The sequence below is a fragment of the Phoca vitulina genome, unplaced genomic scaffold (genome assembly GCF_004348235.1).
Source record: "Phoca vitulina isolate PV1807 unplaced genomic scaffold, GSC_HSeal_1.0 scaffold35, whole genome shotgun sequence".
Lineage (NCBI taxonomy): Eukaryota > Metazoa > Chordata > Mammalia > Carnivora > Phocidae > Phoca > Phoca vitulina.
The window spans coordinates 20,402,681-20,419,152 of NW_022589738.1; the positions used below are offsets into that span (position 1 = coordinate 20,402,681).

General features: G+C 54.9%; 1 protein-coding gene across 3 annotated transcripts; it reads right to left on the reverse strand.

Annotated features, from left to right (window-relative positions):
• Positions 1-228: 228 nt before the first annotated feature.
• Positions 229-11,565, reverse strand: TFE3 (transcription factor binding to IGHM enhancer 3). 3 transcript variants are annotated; one of them, XM_032426729.1, is made up of 10 exons: positions 11,182-11,565; positions 8,743-8,856; positions 7,375-7,669; positions 6,456-6,701; positions 6,269-6,373; positions 4,689-4,806; positions 4,088-4,144; positions 3,836-3,911; positions 2,524-2,698; positions 229-2,078 (listed from the first exon to the last, which is right to left on the reverse strand). In XM_032426729.1, the coding sequence occupies exons 1-10, from the start codon at positions 11,295-11,297 to the stop codon at positions 1,638-1,640; spliced, it is 1,743 nt and encodes a 580-aa protein (XP_032282620.1). In that variant the 5' UTR covers positions 11,298-11,565; the 3' UTR covers positions 229-1,637. The 3 variants fall into 3 exon arrangements, with proteins under 3 accessions (XP_032282620.1, XP_032282621.1, XP_032282622.1); XM_032426730.1 differs by having other exon boundaries at positions 2,551-2,698; positions 11,182-11,564; XM_032426731.1 differs by lacking the exon at positions 11,182-11,565 and having other exon boundaries at positions 7,375-7,613; positions 8,743-8,830.
• Between the last annotated feature and the right edge of the window lie 4,907 nt (positions 11,566-16,472).

Sequence of the window (16,472 nt, forward strand, 5' to 3'; positions counted from 1 at the left end):
TGATAAGTATTCCTTAGATTCAACAATTCGGTGAAACACTCGGAACAGGAGGGTGTCTGGCAGGTAGTTAAGGACTGACTGCCTTTGCTTACAGGTTGTTTTCCTCCAGCCCCTCTAAGTTCTTTTATCCATCCCACTTAAATCTATTTCTTCCAAAACCCTTTCCTCCTCCTGGCCAGCCCCGACCGTGCTCATTGTAGTTAAATGCAAGGATAGGAGACTCTTTGCCAAAGTTAAAAGCGCATCAAACACGCCTAGCATTTATTATTTTAATCACAAACCTACAGACCCCTTAGTACACCCTCCTTGGGGCTTGACCCTAAGGATCCGAAGCTGACAACCTTGGGTGTATGTGGTAGGAAGGGTGAGGATGGGCAGGGAGTGTCTCTTAATAGCTCTGAAATGGGGAGGATTCCTCCAAATGGAGAACTGGGTGGAGGCCAGAGGTTGGAGGTGACCTAGCTTCTGAGAAGGGGGGGTCAATAAAAAAATCAGATAAACTAAAGAGGGGTACATATGCTTTTGCAACCCTCCCTCCAACCCTCTGCTTTGGTGGGGTAGGCTTCCACTTTTTTCCTGGGCTTGGGAACTCCCCAGAAAGGCCCCTTCCTTCATCTTGTTCCTCTACAGACTGTAAGAGTGCTGGGGTGCTGGCTCTGGGAACCTGGACTCAGGACCCCTAATTCCTATCACCTCCCCAAACTGCCCTTCAAGGTAGGAGGCGGGACTCTACCCAAGGGTGAGGGTCTAGCTCTCACTCCTGATGGAGGTCTGGAATGTCGACCCACAAGATTTCAAGATCTGCCCCCTTCTCCAAGGGCGAGGTTGGCTCAGAGCCCTCCTGGGTTAGGTCCCATTGGTCCCAGGCTAAGGCTGGGGAGCTGAAGTACCACTCCCCCCTGCAGCGTGGAATGCTTGGATGGGATGTTGCTAAGGGACAAGGTCTGTGATCTCCTCGTGGCCTGATCTCACGGACTCCTCCGTGCCTGAAATACCTGCGAGTGGCTGTGCCTATAGGGAAGGGGCGGGGCCTAGCTCCTGCCTTGCTGGAAGGCCAGGACTGAGCTCCCAGGTGAAGGGCTCGCTCTCCTCCTCACTTCTGTTCCTCAGCTGGACAAGGCAGGGATCAGGGGAAAAGGGCAGGGCTTAAACCCCCAGGGTGAGACCTCTGTTATTGTGACTCCTCTTCCTTGCCAGGATGGACTAGACTAGTGGTTCCAAGAGAGGGGGTGGACCGGTATCCTGCTACCTCCTTATCCCAGGAGACCTGGCTAGGAAAGTCCCTAAGCGACAGGGGCCTAGCTCATCCCGCCTCCTTCCCACACCTGGGCAAGGGCAAGTCCCACCGGGCAGGGGCGAGGCTGTGATCTCCAGGGGACAGGCCCGGAGGTTACCGCCTTCTCCACGGCTGAAACACCTCACTGGTTGGTATTGTGGGGAGGGGGCGGGGCCTCATCTGACTCCTCCTCCTCGCCTGGTTACGGGGGTGGGACCTCATCACATTGGCTCGTCCCCCAGAACACCTGGGCAGGGCAGTCTCACGGGAGGGCGGGGGGGGGGGGGGGAAAGGCGGGGCCTCATCCTGACACGTCCTCCTTTCCTGGGTGGGTAAGTCCCAGGGGAGGGGTGAGGCCTGATCAGGACTCCTCCTCCATGCTGAAGCTGCTGCGGCGACTGCTGGCCTTGGAGACAGCGGGGGATACCGACGAGAGCAGGGGGTCAGAGGCAGCCCGCAGTGGGGACAGGGCGCCCGACAGTCCCCCCACCCCCCCTTCCTCCTCCTCCATCAGAATGTCCTCCAGCCCCAGGTGGAAGGGGTCCCCCAGATCCCCCAGGTGGTCGCTGGGAAAGTGCAGGTCCAGAAGGGCATCCGAGGGTGGCGCTGGGGGCTGCTGATGGGGAGCACTCTGGGCAGACCCCCCCGCTGTGGGAAATGGTGCTGTGCCCGGCCTGCCCTCCTCCTCAACGTCCAGCTGCTCTGGCTTGAGGCCGTCCGAGGCGGAGGTTGTGGCCAGGGAGAGCAGCCCGGGGCTGGGAGGTACCGGCAGACCATGGATCTGTGCCTGCAATTCTAGCTCCTGCGGAAAGTAGGGGGTGGGGGAGCGGGATCAGATGGGGTTCACAGTTCCTCAGGGGCAGAGAAGTCTGACGGTTCCAAGGGCGGGCCGCCTGGGTGCCAAACCCACCTCTGCTGCCTGCTCACTAGTGGCGCGACTCGAGGCAGGTTTTGCGTAAGCTCGCGGGGCCTCCGAGTCGCGCTCTGTACAACAAGTACGCCGCGGGTCCCGGCCTCAGAGCATCCGAGCCGGGGCCACCTGAGCAAACGGAGCCGGGCTCCCGGCACAGCGCGCCGCACGGGACCTACACCATACGCGCGAGCCAATGCTCGGCGCTATTCCCGTTAAGGTTCTGGGGGCTACATGTCGTCACCAGTGCGCCCGTCGGGGCAGCCCGGGGATCCCCCAAGTGTGCCAGGAAAATGCTGGCCTGCTCTGCCTCTGCCTGTCGGAAGCCCCCTGTCACCTGTGCCCCGGCCTCCTCGTCGCAAACCTGGATCCGGAGCTGCAGGCTGCGGTTCGTTTGCTCCAGGGAGCGCTGCCGGCTCTCCAGGTCTTTGGAGCGTTGCTGCTCCTTCTGCAACTTGCGGATGTAATCCACAGAGGCCTTCAGGATGGTGCCCTTGTTCCAGCGCATCTCCCTGCAGGGCCCGACGGGGGACAGGAGGGAGCGCTGCATCGCCGGGGGCCGCGGGAGCTGAGGGGGCAACCCTACGCGGCAGAGCAGCCCGCCGCGGGCCTAGACCCACAGTTCGGGGGCTGCGGGGTACATCAAGGGGATGGAATGCCCTGCCCAGTCGTTCCGGGGGAAGAGCAGATTCAGGCTCCCGCCTCAGGGCCTCCAGGCCAGCTGTGCCCTCTGCCTCGGACACTCTTCCCCAGACACCCAGAGAGATGGTTCCTGCCTCACCGCAAACGTTGCCTCCTCAGTCCAGGCCTGCCCTGTGCCCGCCCTCCTCACCCCGAGTTGTAACCTTCGCCAACATTCCCCCATCTTCTATTCTTTTTTTAAAGTCAGCTCTACGCCCAACGTGGGGCTTGAACTCACGACCCTGAGGTCAAGAGTCCCACGCTGAGGCGCCTGGGTGGCTCAGATGGTTAAGCGTCTGCCTTGGGCTCGGGTCATGATCTCCAGGTCCTGGGATTGAGCCCCGCATCGGGCTCCCAGCTCACTGGGGAGTCTACTTCTCCCTCTCCCTCTCCCCCTGCTTGTGCTCTCTCTCTTTCTCTCTCTCTCAAATGAATAAATAAAATCTTAAAAAAAAAAAAGAGTAGCACACTCTACCAACTGAGCCTGCCAGGTACCCCCCCCCATCTTCTCTTCTTTATTTTTCTCCACAACACTCCTCATAACTGCCCAGATTTTACTTATTTATCTTGTTTGTGGTCTGTCTGCCTCCACTAAAGTATCAGTTCCAGGAGCTCAGGCATTTTTGCCTGTTTTGTCCCTCTGGTATCCTCCGGGCCTAGCGCGGTCCCTGACACAAAGCAGCTCAATGCGTCTCTTGAATGAATAATTAGGAAGTACTAAATGAACCAAAAGCAAAGTGCCTGTGTCATATGGGGACCAGATGAGGCACACAGACTGCAATGTCATGCACCTAAAATTGTAGGTTGGGGACAATGGGGGGCTGTGCCCCTGCTCGGGGTGACGAAGGCTGGATGGGCCAGGGCCAGGAGCAGAAAACGCCGGTCGCTTCCCACCCAGGAACAGCTTTGGGAGAATGGGGCCCTCGTCCCACTTTCCGCCAGCCCAAGGCTCCCCGGCCCAGACTCACGGGTCACTGGACTTGGGGATGAGGGTGCCCAGCTCCTTGATCCTGTCGTTAATGTTGAATCGCCGGCGACGCTCAACTTTGGGGGGGCGGGGAGAAGAGTGGGAAAGTTGTCAACAGGCTGAGGAGGGAAGAGGAGCTGGGGGGTGGGGAGGCTGTTGAAGGGACAGCCCCCCCTCCCGCCCCCAAGGAAGGCCAGCATGGACTGAGGCAGGGCTACACAGCATGCTGGCAAGGGCGCGGAAGCTCACTCACTTAGGTTGTGATTGTCTTTCTTCTGTCGTTCCTTCAAAAGGGCCTTGGCCTCGGTCTCTGGAAGAGAGGGGGGGGGCGGTCAGGGCCTCTGGACATGGGAGAGACAGAGGGCAGCACGTACGGCTGCCGGGGATAGGATCTGGTGGGTGCAGGCAGGGAAGTGACTTTTTTTTTTTAAGTGCCACTTTTATGATTTTTTTTTAAAGATTTTATTTATTTATTTGACAGAGAGAAAGACAGCGAGAGAGGGAACACAAGCAGGGGGAGTGGAAGAGGGAGAAGCAGGCCTCCCGCGGAGCAGGGAGCCCGATGTGGGGCTCGATCCCAGGACCCTGGGATCATGACCTGAGCCGAAGGCAGACGCTTAGCGACTGAGCCACCCAGGTGCCCCTATGACTTTTTTTTTTTTAAGAAGCCCTGGTAACAGGTCATTTGTTAAACGCGAGACGAGAGGAAATAGGGTAAAAGCAAGCCCATGGGCCGTGTGGAAGAAGACGGCAAACAGCCCCTTTCTGTCCGCTTAAACCCCTTCCCCCGGCATCAGGCCCACCTGGTTGACATGGGGCTCACCCCGGAGGGGGGCCAAGAGCCTGGCCCTTACCAGAGATCTCCCGTTTGATGTTGGGCAGCTCGGCCGGGCAGGAGTTGCTGACAGTGATGGCTGGCGTGGCCACGCCCTGACTACTGTACACATCAAGCAGATTCCCTGACACGGGCAGCTGGGGACAGGGAGGGCAGAGAGACGACAGCTAGGACCAGTCCCAGGCCTGGCCCTTTCTCAGAACCCGGCCCCACCCCTCCACACGCTCCACAGATAACCTAATGCAAGGAGTGGCTGGCTCAACGCGGGGACCCTTCCTTCTCGTTCAGGGGAACTTTGCGCGGGACGCAATAGTGGGGGACAGGCTCACGCAGACCCACCCTGCTTCACCGGGGGACCCGAGTCTGCTGGACCTGTCCATCGTGCCCCTGCACGCCCTCAAATACCTCAGCGACCTCTGAAGCCCCTCTCCCCAACTCTGGGGGTGGCTCTGAGAAGCAATGCTGGAAAACCACCCGTTCGCAGGTCTTTGTCGGCTACGATGCAACATTCCAGCCCGTCAGCCCCTCCTAGCACAACATTCCAAGTCGGCATTCTTGGAACACTCCAGCTCAATCTTCTCAGACCTTGGGAAATTGTCATGGTAACGTTCCATCCAAAAGCTGGCCTTCCGGAGAGTTCCAGCACGATCTCTAGTCTTCTGCCGTGACTGTGTCGCACATGGTCATGCACCAAGCCCCTGACTTCTAGTATCTTCCTACGCCTTCTGATCTCTCAGGATTTCTTGTCCAACTACTCAATGAGTGCTGCTTTTATGCCAGCCTTGATTTTTTTTCTCTCTCCTTCGCCCTCTCCCGGATATACTCTAGGGCAACACACTAATCCCTAAGTAATTAGTCCCACCTCTTGATGAGTTATCATCTCTTGAAACTCCTGCTAGTCTGCTGGATCCATGTGATATAACGCCCCAGTCTCTAGCTATGTCCAAATCAATAAAAAGTTCTGATAAGCTGGTGCCAAATTTATACACGCTTCTGTCCTTTCGGGGTGTCAGAAAGAAACAAAGCCACAGCCCCTTGGTATGTCCCAAAGCAAGTTATGGGACTCCTGGAATGTTCCAGAACCAGAATGGTATAATTTAGTGGCACATCCCTTGCTCTAGAGTTTTATCCACTCTCTACAAGGACCCAGCCTCTTGGCATGGTTCACTGAAAGAGATGTTGTACGTTCCAATCACCCCAAGGTTCAACCACACTGGGTTTTAAGACTTTTGCTATGTTCCAATCACTACGTGGTCTGGGTATGTCCCAATGACCTGAATCTCTTGGTACATTCAAATTGCTACAAGAGTCCCATTCCTTGGTCCCTCCCACACGGCAGCTTGAGTGCCTGGGTATGCCCTGATTATTTCCATGGAGTCCCCACCCTTGTATCTATCAGCATCTACAAGGTCTACCTCTCCACACAGCCCAACACAAGGGACCAGGGCCCTGGTATGCTCTCTTCTCATCCCACAGCCTCCTTCTCTATCTTAGTACGAGCCAAAGTAAGGGTCTTATATACACAGCCAGCCTGGGTGTCGTCTCAGGGATAGAGGGATGCGACTGATGGTCAGCCAGCCTCCCATCTCAGGGCCTCACCGTGCTGGGGAGCTGCAGCCCTGCAGTGCCTCCGGGCAGATAGCTGAGCATCTCATCGTTGTAGCTGGATTCCAGGCTGATGATCTCATCAATGACATCGTCAATCTAGGGGAAGAAGGCAATACGGACGAGGCTTAGAAGAAGCTGCACGAGGGAGAGCACGGGAAGGTCGTCTGCAGCCGCTTACCTCCTTCTCTGAGCTGGACCCAATGGTGAGTAGTGCCATGGGGCTGTTGGGAGCGCTGCCTGCGGGGCCGGCGGCATGAGCAGCCTCGGGCGCAGGGAGCGGCTGGGCACCAGCGGCCCCCGGTGGTGGGGTGAGGGCCTGGGAAGCCAGCTTGGGGCCGAGCGTGGTGGACAGGTACTGTTTCACCTGTTGCCGGCGTGCCTGCTGTAGGTGGTAGCGTGTCGGGTTCTCCAGATGGGTCTGCACCTGGGGGACGAGCGCGAGGAAGGACGGAAGGGGACACGGGAGGATGGGGTGACTCTGAGCCCCAGGCTGACCCTCAGAGGTCATCTGTTTCTAGGCGCAGGCCAGCAAACTAGGCCCAGAATCTGAGACGCCCCTACCTCCCCAAATCCTGGGAAGTCTCCCCCAGGACCCAAAGTCGCTTTCTCCGAAATCCCTCACAGCCCCCCCCAAGAGCCACCCATGGCTGACAGGAACCCTCAGTTTCTGGAGCCCCCTGTCCCAGTTCCCAAGAGCCCCCCCCCCCCCCCCCCCCCCGTCTCTGACATCACCTAGGAGACCTGAGAACCACACATGGCTTCCCAAGTCACCCCAGTGGCCAAACTCTCAATGTATCACATGCACAGGAGGCTCTTCCTGCGAAGTTCTTCCTGGGGTTACTTCACAGGAGGCCCCAGCGCCCACCCGAGGCGCTCACGACCTTCCACGGTCCACCCAGACATCCTATGGCTCCCAGGAACCCCTCAGCCCTGTACAAGAACGCCTCGGAAGCCCCAAACGCAATGGGACACTAACACAGCCTATCTCAACAGTAACTGGGACCTTCCTTAGAACCCCTAGGACCTCGGCCCAAAAGCCACCACGACCACTCCTCAGTCACTGAGACCCCTCCCAGGGCCTCCGGATGTCACCTTACCTTGAGCACCTCCCTGGGCACCTGAGCAGGGGGAGGACGGCCCAAAGTGTGGCCCCCCGCAGAGACGCCAACGACTGAGATGGCGGGAGAGGCAGGGGCAGGGCTGGGGAAAGAAGAGGCTGCGGCCTGTTCCCGTCGCTCACGCCTCTCCTGCTCCTGGGCCTGGGCCCGCATTAGCTGCTGCCGCAGCAAGACCCGCGATGAAGAAGAGGCCGACATGGCAGGGGTCCTGGAGCCCCCTGCAGAAGATGATGCAGAGAGTGGAGCTGGGGTGGCTTGCAGTGATATTGGGAGGCTGTGGAATGGGAAATATGGGGCCACAGGTAAGCTAAAAGTCTCATCCCAAGCCTAAGGAGTCATCGTGGGATACAGCAGATGCTGGGCTTCGGCCTGGTGTCCGCCTTCAGGGGCCACAATGTGGAGGAACCAGGCCTGGTCACGGCTCTCAGGGGTCACAGTCTGACAGGGGAGACACAGGGACCGAGCCCACGCCCAGCCCTCAGGGGTCACTGTCTGATGGGGGAGACAGTGGAGCCAGGCCGAGTCCCAGCCCTTAGAGGTCAGTCTGGGGGTGTGGGGGGGGAGTTTCAGCCCTTGGTCCTTATGGTGAAGGCTGGATTGGGGCCTGTTCAAACACTGAGGAGAGATGCCATTGCTAGGCTCTGGGAGAGCGGTTCATCCTATGTAAAGGAGAGCAGAAGGATGCCAAACTGGGGCCATGGCAGTAGATTAGGATACAGAGGGCTCTTAAGCTCAATTTGGGGCTGAGGATGCTCCCTGAGCTCCTGATCGTGGGCATCTGGCTACAGGGGCAAGTGCAGGCCCTTCGTCTGCCCCTGCCTGGGCCTCTAGTCCCAGGAGCTAGTCAGTCTTGAAAATCTCAGAGATTTCACAATCCTCTCTTCCTGCCCCTCTTCCAGGTCCCCTCCCCTCTCTTAGAGCCCAGGCCGATGACTCAGCACATTTAGACTTCCAAGCTGGGGGAAAGAAGAGACCAGCAGGGGTTCCTCAAGGGTTGGGGGTGGGTGAGTCTGTTGAGTGGGGGAAGGGGTGAGCAGGGGTTGTGGGTAGGGCTCTGCGGGGCGGCTGGGCACACACAGGCCATCCCAGGCTCCCTGCAATATTTGTGTATGAATGGGTATGCGAGTTGGGGGGCGGGGGGGGGGGGGGGGCAGGGGAGGTCTGGTTCAAGCTAATGGAATCCCAGCTTGGCCACCTGCTTTCCTGTGTGACATACTCTTTCAGGCCCCCAATTTTCCGATCAGGAAAATGCAGGCTGCCCAAAGGGTTGGCCTGGCACTGAGGGCCTCTGCCCCAGAGGGGATGGAGGGGCCTGAGGACTTGGGAGGGGAGTCAGAGGAGACAGACCTTGAGCGTAGCGGTGGGGGCTGGCTTTTGAGCTCGTAGTAGCTGTCCGGATCGAGGACACTTTCTAATTCGATGTCAGCAACAATCCCAGATTCCGGAAGCAAAGAGTTGAGGCTGAGGGTGAAAGGGAGGGAAGGGTGATGGTCAGTGAGTGTATGGAGACCTCACTCCCCTCCAAGAGAGAAAGAAAGAGTGGGCAGTGGGAGGAGAGAGACACCAGGGGAGAGGGGAACAGAGTGCATCCCTCAGAGGAGGCCACTCCTCTGGGTACCACCAGCGGGAATTCCCAGGTCTTCCTCCCTCCCCACACCCCTCTTCCCTCCCCACTCTCTTTTGCTCTGTTACCCATAGTCCCTTAGGATTAAAAATAGTAAGATTGCCTGGATCCCAACTCCTCACTCTAACACAATCAAGCGTAACAACCTGGGTTTGAGGGAAAAGAGAAGCGAAGAATTTAGGAATGACAATTCACTTTGCAGGAGTCCTGACTTTGCATTCAGAGTTCTTCCAGTCCCCACACCCCCTACTGGGGTCCTGGCAGCTGAAGGTGAGCCCACGTGGGTCTATACACTTAACAGCACGGTAGGAGCATCCTTCGCCCAACAGTCCATTGTAACACAAACTGAATGCATCACAAAGAACTGGGGTCGATGATTCACTTGATGGAAGGATCCACGACTTTGCAAATGAGTACCCCCCCAGGCTGAGTTCAGGGTATGCCAAGACACACACAAATACGAAACAGAAATATCAAGGGCTCTCCTCATTCCAGCAATTTGGATTTAAAAGAGGGAGAATTGGGATGGATGATCCGCTTAGACGAGCATTCTTTTCTTGGCGGGAGGAGCCTATCCAGGGCTCTCCTGTTTTTTTGGATAGACACACACACACACACACACACACACACACACCTCTAATACCAACACCCACTGACACAAACTAAAAAGCCATGTACACCCCCCCCCTTTCAACTATTCCCACTACTGTGATGAGCCAGGTTGTTATGAAGGCATCAGGAGATGGGGAAGCATTAGGTGCAAAGGCTCCGGATCAGCCCTCCAGGCCGGGGGGGGGGGGGGGGGGGGGCACAGGGGGGGGGGGGGGGGGCGTTCGCATGCACGTGAATGGATATGCATCCTGAATTAAGTCAAAGACTTAGAATCCTGAGACACTGTGGGTGACTTCGCTTGACGAGAACTCTCTCCCCTCCCCAAGGATCTGTCTTCTTCCTTCCTTTCCTCACCCTCAGATGGGGACCTAAAACCACCCAGGAAGTCGGGAAGAGGAAGCTCGGGGAGCCGCTGAGCTCAGCACAATCCCAGGAAGAAAGCAAAGCCCCATCTCCTGCTCACACACCCATTGCCCAGAAGTTCAAAGAGATGGGCCCTGGGGTGGGCAGGGTGTGGACAGAGAGGGGCTTACAAGCCTGCTGGTGGAACTGAGGATGCAAAGAGGCCACAGAGGGCCCACCCAGGCAGGGATGGTGCAATTGGTGCTCATTCCAGCTCTAGGGACAGATTCGAGATGATTTCCAGGGTCTGACAGACAGACTGGGAGGGGGAGAAAAAGAATGTATGCGCGCGCGTGTGCGTGTGCACATGTATGTGCGCCCGCGCGCAGGGGGTGAGCCAGGCTGGCTGAGAGGCTAGGATGGGTGGCAGCAGGAACAAGACCCTCGTCTGGGTTCCCAAATAAGGTCTGAGGCCTTCTTCCCTGACCTAAGAAGTAGCACCATCTCTGTTGCCTCTGTCTGCCTCGCTGTCTCCCATTCAAGCCCCTAGGGGGGTGTGGGAAGAGGGCTTTTCCACTATCCCTGGGATCTGACCCAGCTGGGTGGGTGGGCAGGGGTGAAGTGATTATTCGGGTCAAGTCTTGAATGTTGCTTCTCTTGCTCACTCACACACACAAAGCTGGTCCCGTGTAGCATATCTGAGATACCCCCAAATCCCTCCAGAGTCCTGTTATCCCCAAACAGAGCCTCAAGCAACCCAGCTTCCAAGACAGCACTTCTGTCTCCCAGTGTCTCCCAGGACCCTTTCTCTGACACTGAGGGGAAAAGTCCCTTCAGATCAGTGCCTCACCTACAGAGTTCCCCCTCAAATTCATTCCCCTCACGCCTGACTCAAGGAGCCCAAATTCAGCATCAGTCCCCCAAGTTCAGTTACCCTAGACCAGGCTCTGGACACAACAGAATCTTCCCCCTCTAAACCCAGTCAAGAGCCCCCCAAATCGGCACCAGGCCTCCCTTAAGGCACTTCCATGACTTCTTTAAGCCTCAGTCCAAGCAGGCCACCGCCAGATTCCTTAGGTACCCCCCCCCAAGACCGGCGCCCCGACGTCCTCCAAGCCTAGGCCGAGGGCCTCCAATCCCAGTCCAGGGCTCCCGTGGTCCCCCCCAGGGACCCCAGTCGGCACCACCGGCCCCAGGCGGCCCCGCACCTGAGCAGCTGGGCCGAGTCGGCTGGCCTGCGCTCCTCCAACAGCACGAACACGGCACGAGGGCCTTCCGCGCTGGCCTCTACGCCGTCCCGAGCTGGCTCGGCCGCATGAGACATGACGCCCGGCCCCGGGCGAGCCCTTCCAGGCCGGTCGGGCCTCGGCCCGGTCCCCCTAACAAAATAAGAGTCCCCCTCCCCCCGCTCGCCACCGCCTCCTCCGCTAAGCCATGGAGCGAGCTCTGCGCGGGCGGGCGGCGTCGGGGCGATGGGATGGGCCGTGAGTCATCCCCCGCCCTGAACGGACCAACACCCCCCCCTCAACCTAACCCCGGACGACCGCCCTCCTCCCCCTCGTCCTCTTCCCCCTCCTCCCTGGGCTGGGGAAACTCCACAGGAAGTGACCGCACTGAGGATGGACGGCTCGCCGGGCCACCCCCTCTGAGTGAGGCGGCCAATCATCGAGGGGTGGCTCGAGGGCCCGCCCTAAGCTACGCCTCCGACGCGGAGGGAAAACTAGATTCGGCCGGCCCTCATTCCGAGAAGGACGCAGCTAGGCCACGCCCTCAGAGACAGAGGCAAATCAGCGAGAGGTACTTTGATTACGCCACGCCCCCTCCTCGCAAACGATCCCTCCGCAGGATTTTTAAGCCGCTCCTTGAGTCCCCTGCGCCTGCGCACCGATGGCCTGTCAGCGCGCAGAGGGTCTCCAGGCCAGGCTTCTAGCAGCAGGACCGCGCCCCCTTTTGGCCAGTGTTCGTAATATCAGCTCCCTAGATCGCGCTGCAGCCTCCATCTAGCCGTGCCTCCTCAGCTGAAGCCTTAACTAGGAGGCCGAGGCAGCTACATTCCCTGGAGGTGCGCACCAGAAACCCCGCCCTTTCGGGACCCGCAAACTAGCCGCCCAGCTGATCTTCCCGGGAGCACTCCGCCTACTCTGGGTCACCTAGAGCAGTTGTTGTACTAGGTCGTTGTGCTACATAGTAAGTGCTTAATAAATCCTTCGCAGGTAGATGAATGAGTGGAAGGAGGGAAATTAGATCTGGTCCCTTTGGTGAATGACTTCTAGAATCGTAAAGATCCGGGTTTGGATTTGAGCAAGGGATTGCCCCTCGCCGAGCCTCAGCTTTCCTGGCCTGTCAGATGGGGGTCATAATACCTGTCTGGCAAGGTTGTTATGAGGATTAGAGATAATTTATGGAAAGTGCTAGCAGGTTGTTTGGCATACAATAAGTTCTCCAAAACTTGATTCACTCATTTGTGCACTGACTGAACAAACATTTATTGAGTTCCTCTGTATTCCGGATACAGGCAAGTTGGCTTGCACACAGCAGAGGGTCCCCCAGCCCTACTTTCAGGGGCACAGTCAGCTCACAGAACACCTGGACCTGCAACCTTCCCTTCTTCCTTCCCAAAATTCCAAGACCCTGCCCAGCAGTTGGACCTCAGGGAACTTCACTGAGTTCTCATCTGTCTTGCACGTTCCTGTATTGTCACAGGAAGTTGGCTTGGTAAACATGCACATCCCCACATGCACAACCCCATTATCCACATAATAAAGATGACAATTCGTTCCCAAATTAATCTTTTTTTAAAAGATTGATTGATTGATTTCTGGGAGAGACAGAGAGAAAGAGCACGCGCCCGGGGGCAGGGGCAGAGGGAGAGGGAGAGAGAGTCTCAGCTGGTCCTAGGGCTTGATCTCAGGACCCTGAGATCATGACCTGAGCCCAGACCAAGAGTCCAGTGCTTAAGCCACTCAGGCACGCCCCCTTCATTAATCTTTTTTAAAAAATCAACACATTACCAATAAAAATTCCAAAATGGAACTTGTAGACCTGATGTTTAAATTCCTATGGTGCCTTAAATATGTAAGAATATCTAATTGTATAAAAGAGGAAGAAAGGGGGGAGGCATTATCTTAACAGATTCAAAGTATATCACAAAGCACTAGTAATTAAAACATTATGATATGGGAGGAGGAATAGGAAATTAGATCTATGGTACAGAAAAAGTCCAAAAATCGACCTAGGTACTTGTGAGAATTAATAAGTGATATTTTAAGAATGATATTCCAAGTAACTGGGAGGGAGATGGACTAATATACCAAAATGGTTTGGGGAGAAATGACTATCTTTTGGAGGAGGAATCAGACTCCGATTTTACACAATTAGGAAAAAAATAATTCCATGGGGCACCTGGCTAGCTCAGTTGGTGGAGCATGCGACTTTTGATCTCAGGGTTGTGAGTTCGAGCCCCATGCTGGGTGTAGAGATTACTTAAAACTAAAATCTTTTAAAAAAAGAAAAAAGAATTTCAGATTAGTTAAAGACCTAAACATAAAAAAAAAAAAAGCTATGAGAAACATCAGAACAGGGGCACCTGGGTGGCTCAGTCAGTTAAGCGTCTGCCTTTGGCTCAGGTCATAATCCCGGGGTCCTGGGATCCAGTCCCACGTTGGGCTCCCCGCTCATCGGGGAGTCTGCTTCCCTCTCTGCCTCTGCCCCTCCCCCTGATCGTGTTTTTTTTTCTCTCTCTCTCAAATAAATAAATAAAATCTTAAAAAAAAAACCCATCAGAACAAAAAAATTTTTTTAAAGGTTTTATTTATTTATTTGACAGAGAGAGAGGGAATACAAGCAGGGGGAGTGGGAGAGGGAGAAGCAGGCTTCCCGCTGAGCAGGGAGCCTGATGTGGGACTCGATCCCAGGACCCTGGGATCACGACCTGAGCTGAAGCCAGACGCTCAACGACTGAGCTACCCAGGTGCCCAGAACAAAATATTTTTGGAGAGTGTGTTTAAAAATTTGGCAAAAAAGAAGGCCTTCTTAAACAAGATACAAAAGGCAAAAGATATTTTTTTAAAAGATTTTATTTATTTGTTTGAGACACAGAGATAGAGAGAGAGAGAGAGAAAGAGAGCATGAGCCGGGAGAGAGGCAGAGGGAGAGGGAGAAGCAGGCTCCCCGCTGAGCCAGGAGCCCGATGTGGGGCTCGATCCCAGGACCCTGGGATCATGACCTGAGCCGAAGGCAGACGCTTAACCATCTGAGCCACCCAGGCGCCCCCAAAAGATATATTTTTTAAGATTTTATTTATTAATTAATTTGAGAGAGAGAGAGAGATCAGGGGGAGCAGCAGAGGGAGAGGGAGAAGCAGGCTCCCCAGGCGGGGCTGGATCCCAGGACCCTGGGCTCGTAACCTGAGCCGAAGGCAGAAACTTAACCGACTGAGCCACCCAGGCACCCCAAGGCAAAAGATATTTAAAAAGTAGCAATAAGCAACATTAAGTGGTCGTTCTTGGTACTTTATCTGCATTAATTCGTTTTAATCCTTACAACAGAACCTCACAGCAGTAGGGTTCCATTTATTATCCCAACTTCTAGATCAGGAAACCAGGGTACAGCTAGGTTAAGTCATTTGCCCTAGGTCACCCCAGTTTATAAAACCTGGAATTAGAACCCAGGCATCATTCTTTACCACCCTGCTGCACTGTCTCTCCAGCTTGACTACATGGAAATATAAAACCATAGTCTGTAAAAATCTACAGCATTAGACCCACAGGTTAATTATCCTGTCACACACTCCAGTTCTGCAAACACCAGCTTCATACACACATCCCATATATGTCCATGACAAGAGCTTCCCCATCACATACCCTGCACAATAAACCCATTCTTCATCCCTCTCAGTCTCTCTCTTAATCTCTTGCTCACATCTTCACAACTTTTTCAACACTGTTCTCTCTCTCTCTCTCTGTCTCTGGTGCATCTGGGGTCTCATTGCAAGGCAACTGTGGAGTGGGATTAACAGGAAATATGGAGGGCGAAGAGAGGGCAATCAGATGGTGAAGTTAGGGATGTTTAGAGATAGATGTGAGTGGAGATCAAAGGCGGCTTGGGACAAGGTTGGGATCTGTTTGCACACAGCTGGAGGATCACGTGAAGGTCTTCAGGAGGAATGGGGCCGCTAGAAGCAGTTTAAGCGTGCAGGCAGGAGCCACCGGAGGGTAAATGGTGAATACCATTGGGGGGGTTGGAAGGGACCATGGGAAGATAATGAGTGATTAGAGACAGAGTCTGGTCTTCTGTAAAGTTATTAAAGACAGAGCTGTTCACTGTCATAGGATGGTGTGGTCAGCTGACTAATGGCCCCCCAAAAGATGTCCATGTCCTAATCCCTGGTACCTGTGAATGTTACCTGATGTGGCCAAGAATGCGTTGCAGATGTGATTTAATTACAGATTTTGAGATGGGGAGATTATCCTGGATTATCTGAATGGAACCTGATTGTAATCTCAAGTGTCCTTATAAGAGGAAGGCAGAGGCAGCTTTGACAGAAAAGGAGAAGGCAGGGGCACCTGGGTGGCTCAGTTGGTGAAGTGTTTGCCTTCGGCTTAGGTCATGATCCCAGGGTTCTGGGATCGAGCCTCGCATCGGGCTCCTTGCTCAGTGGGAAGCCTGCTTCTCCCTCTCCCTCTGTCCCTTTCCCCCCAACACCCGCTTATGCTCTCTCTCAAATAAATAAATAAAATCTTAAAAGAAAAAGAAGGAGCACCTGGGTGGCTCAATCAGTTAAGCGGCTGCCTTCGACTCAGGTCATGATCCCTGGGTCCTGGGATCGAGCCCCACGTCCGGCTCCCTGCTCAGTGGAGAACCTGCTTCTCCCTCTCCCTCTGCCTGCCTCTGCCTACTTGTGCTCTCTATCTATCTGTTGAATAAATAAATAAAATCTTTTAAAAAAATAAAAGAAAAAGAAAAGGAGAAGGCAATGCAACCACTGAGGCAGAGATCGTAGTGATGTGGCCACAAGCCACGGAATGCAGGCAGCCACCAGAAGCAGGAAGAGGCAACAAAAAGATTCCCCTCTAGAGTCTGCAGAGAGATTACAGCTCTTCTGACACCTTGATTTGGGCCTAGTGAAACTGATTTTGGGCTTTGGGCCCCCAGAACTGTGAAAGAATACATTTCTTATATTTTAAGCCATCAAGTGTGTTGTCATTAGTTACAGCAACCACAGGAAACGAATACAGATTTTGGTACTTGGATGCAGGATTGCTGCTTTGTCCTAGTCTACTTGGGCTGTCAGAATACCACAGACTGGGCACATTAAACAACAGAAATTTATTTTCTCAATGTTCAGGAGGCCAGAAGTCCAAGACCAAGGTGTCATCTGGATTCATTTCTTCCTTCCTTCCTTTCTTTCTTTCTTTCTTTCTTTCTTTCTTTCTTTCTTTCTTTCTTTCTTTCTTTTCTTCCTTCCTTCCTTCCTTCCTTCCTTTCTTTTTTAAGATTT

Coding starts and splice junctions, on each gene's coding strand:
- TFE3 (XM_032426729.1), bottom strand. CDS start 11,297: ATGTCTCATGCGGCCGAGCCAGCTCGGGACGGCGTAGAGGCCAGCGCG. Junction 7,670..8,742: donor CCCCCACCGCTACGCTCAAG/GTCTGTCTCCTC, acceptor CCCATTCCACAG/CCTCCCAATATCACTGCAAG. Junction 6,374..6,455: donor GGTCCAGCTCAGAGAAGGAG/GTAAGCGGCTGC, acceptor TTCTTCCCCTAG/ATTGACGATGTCATTGATGA.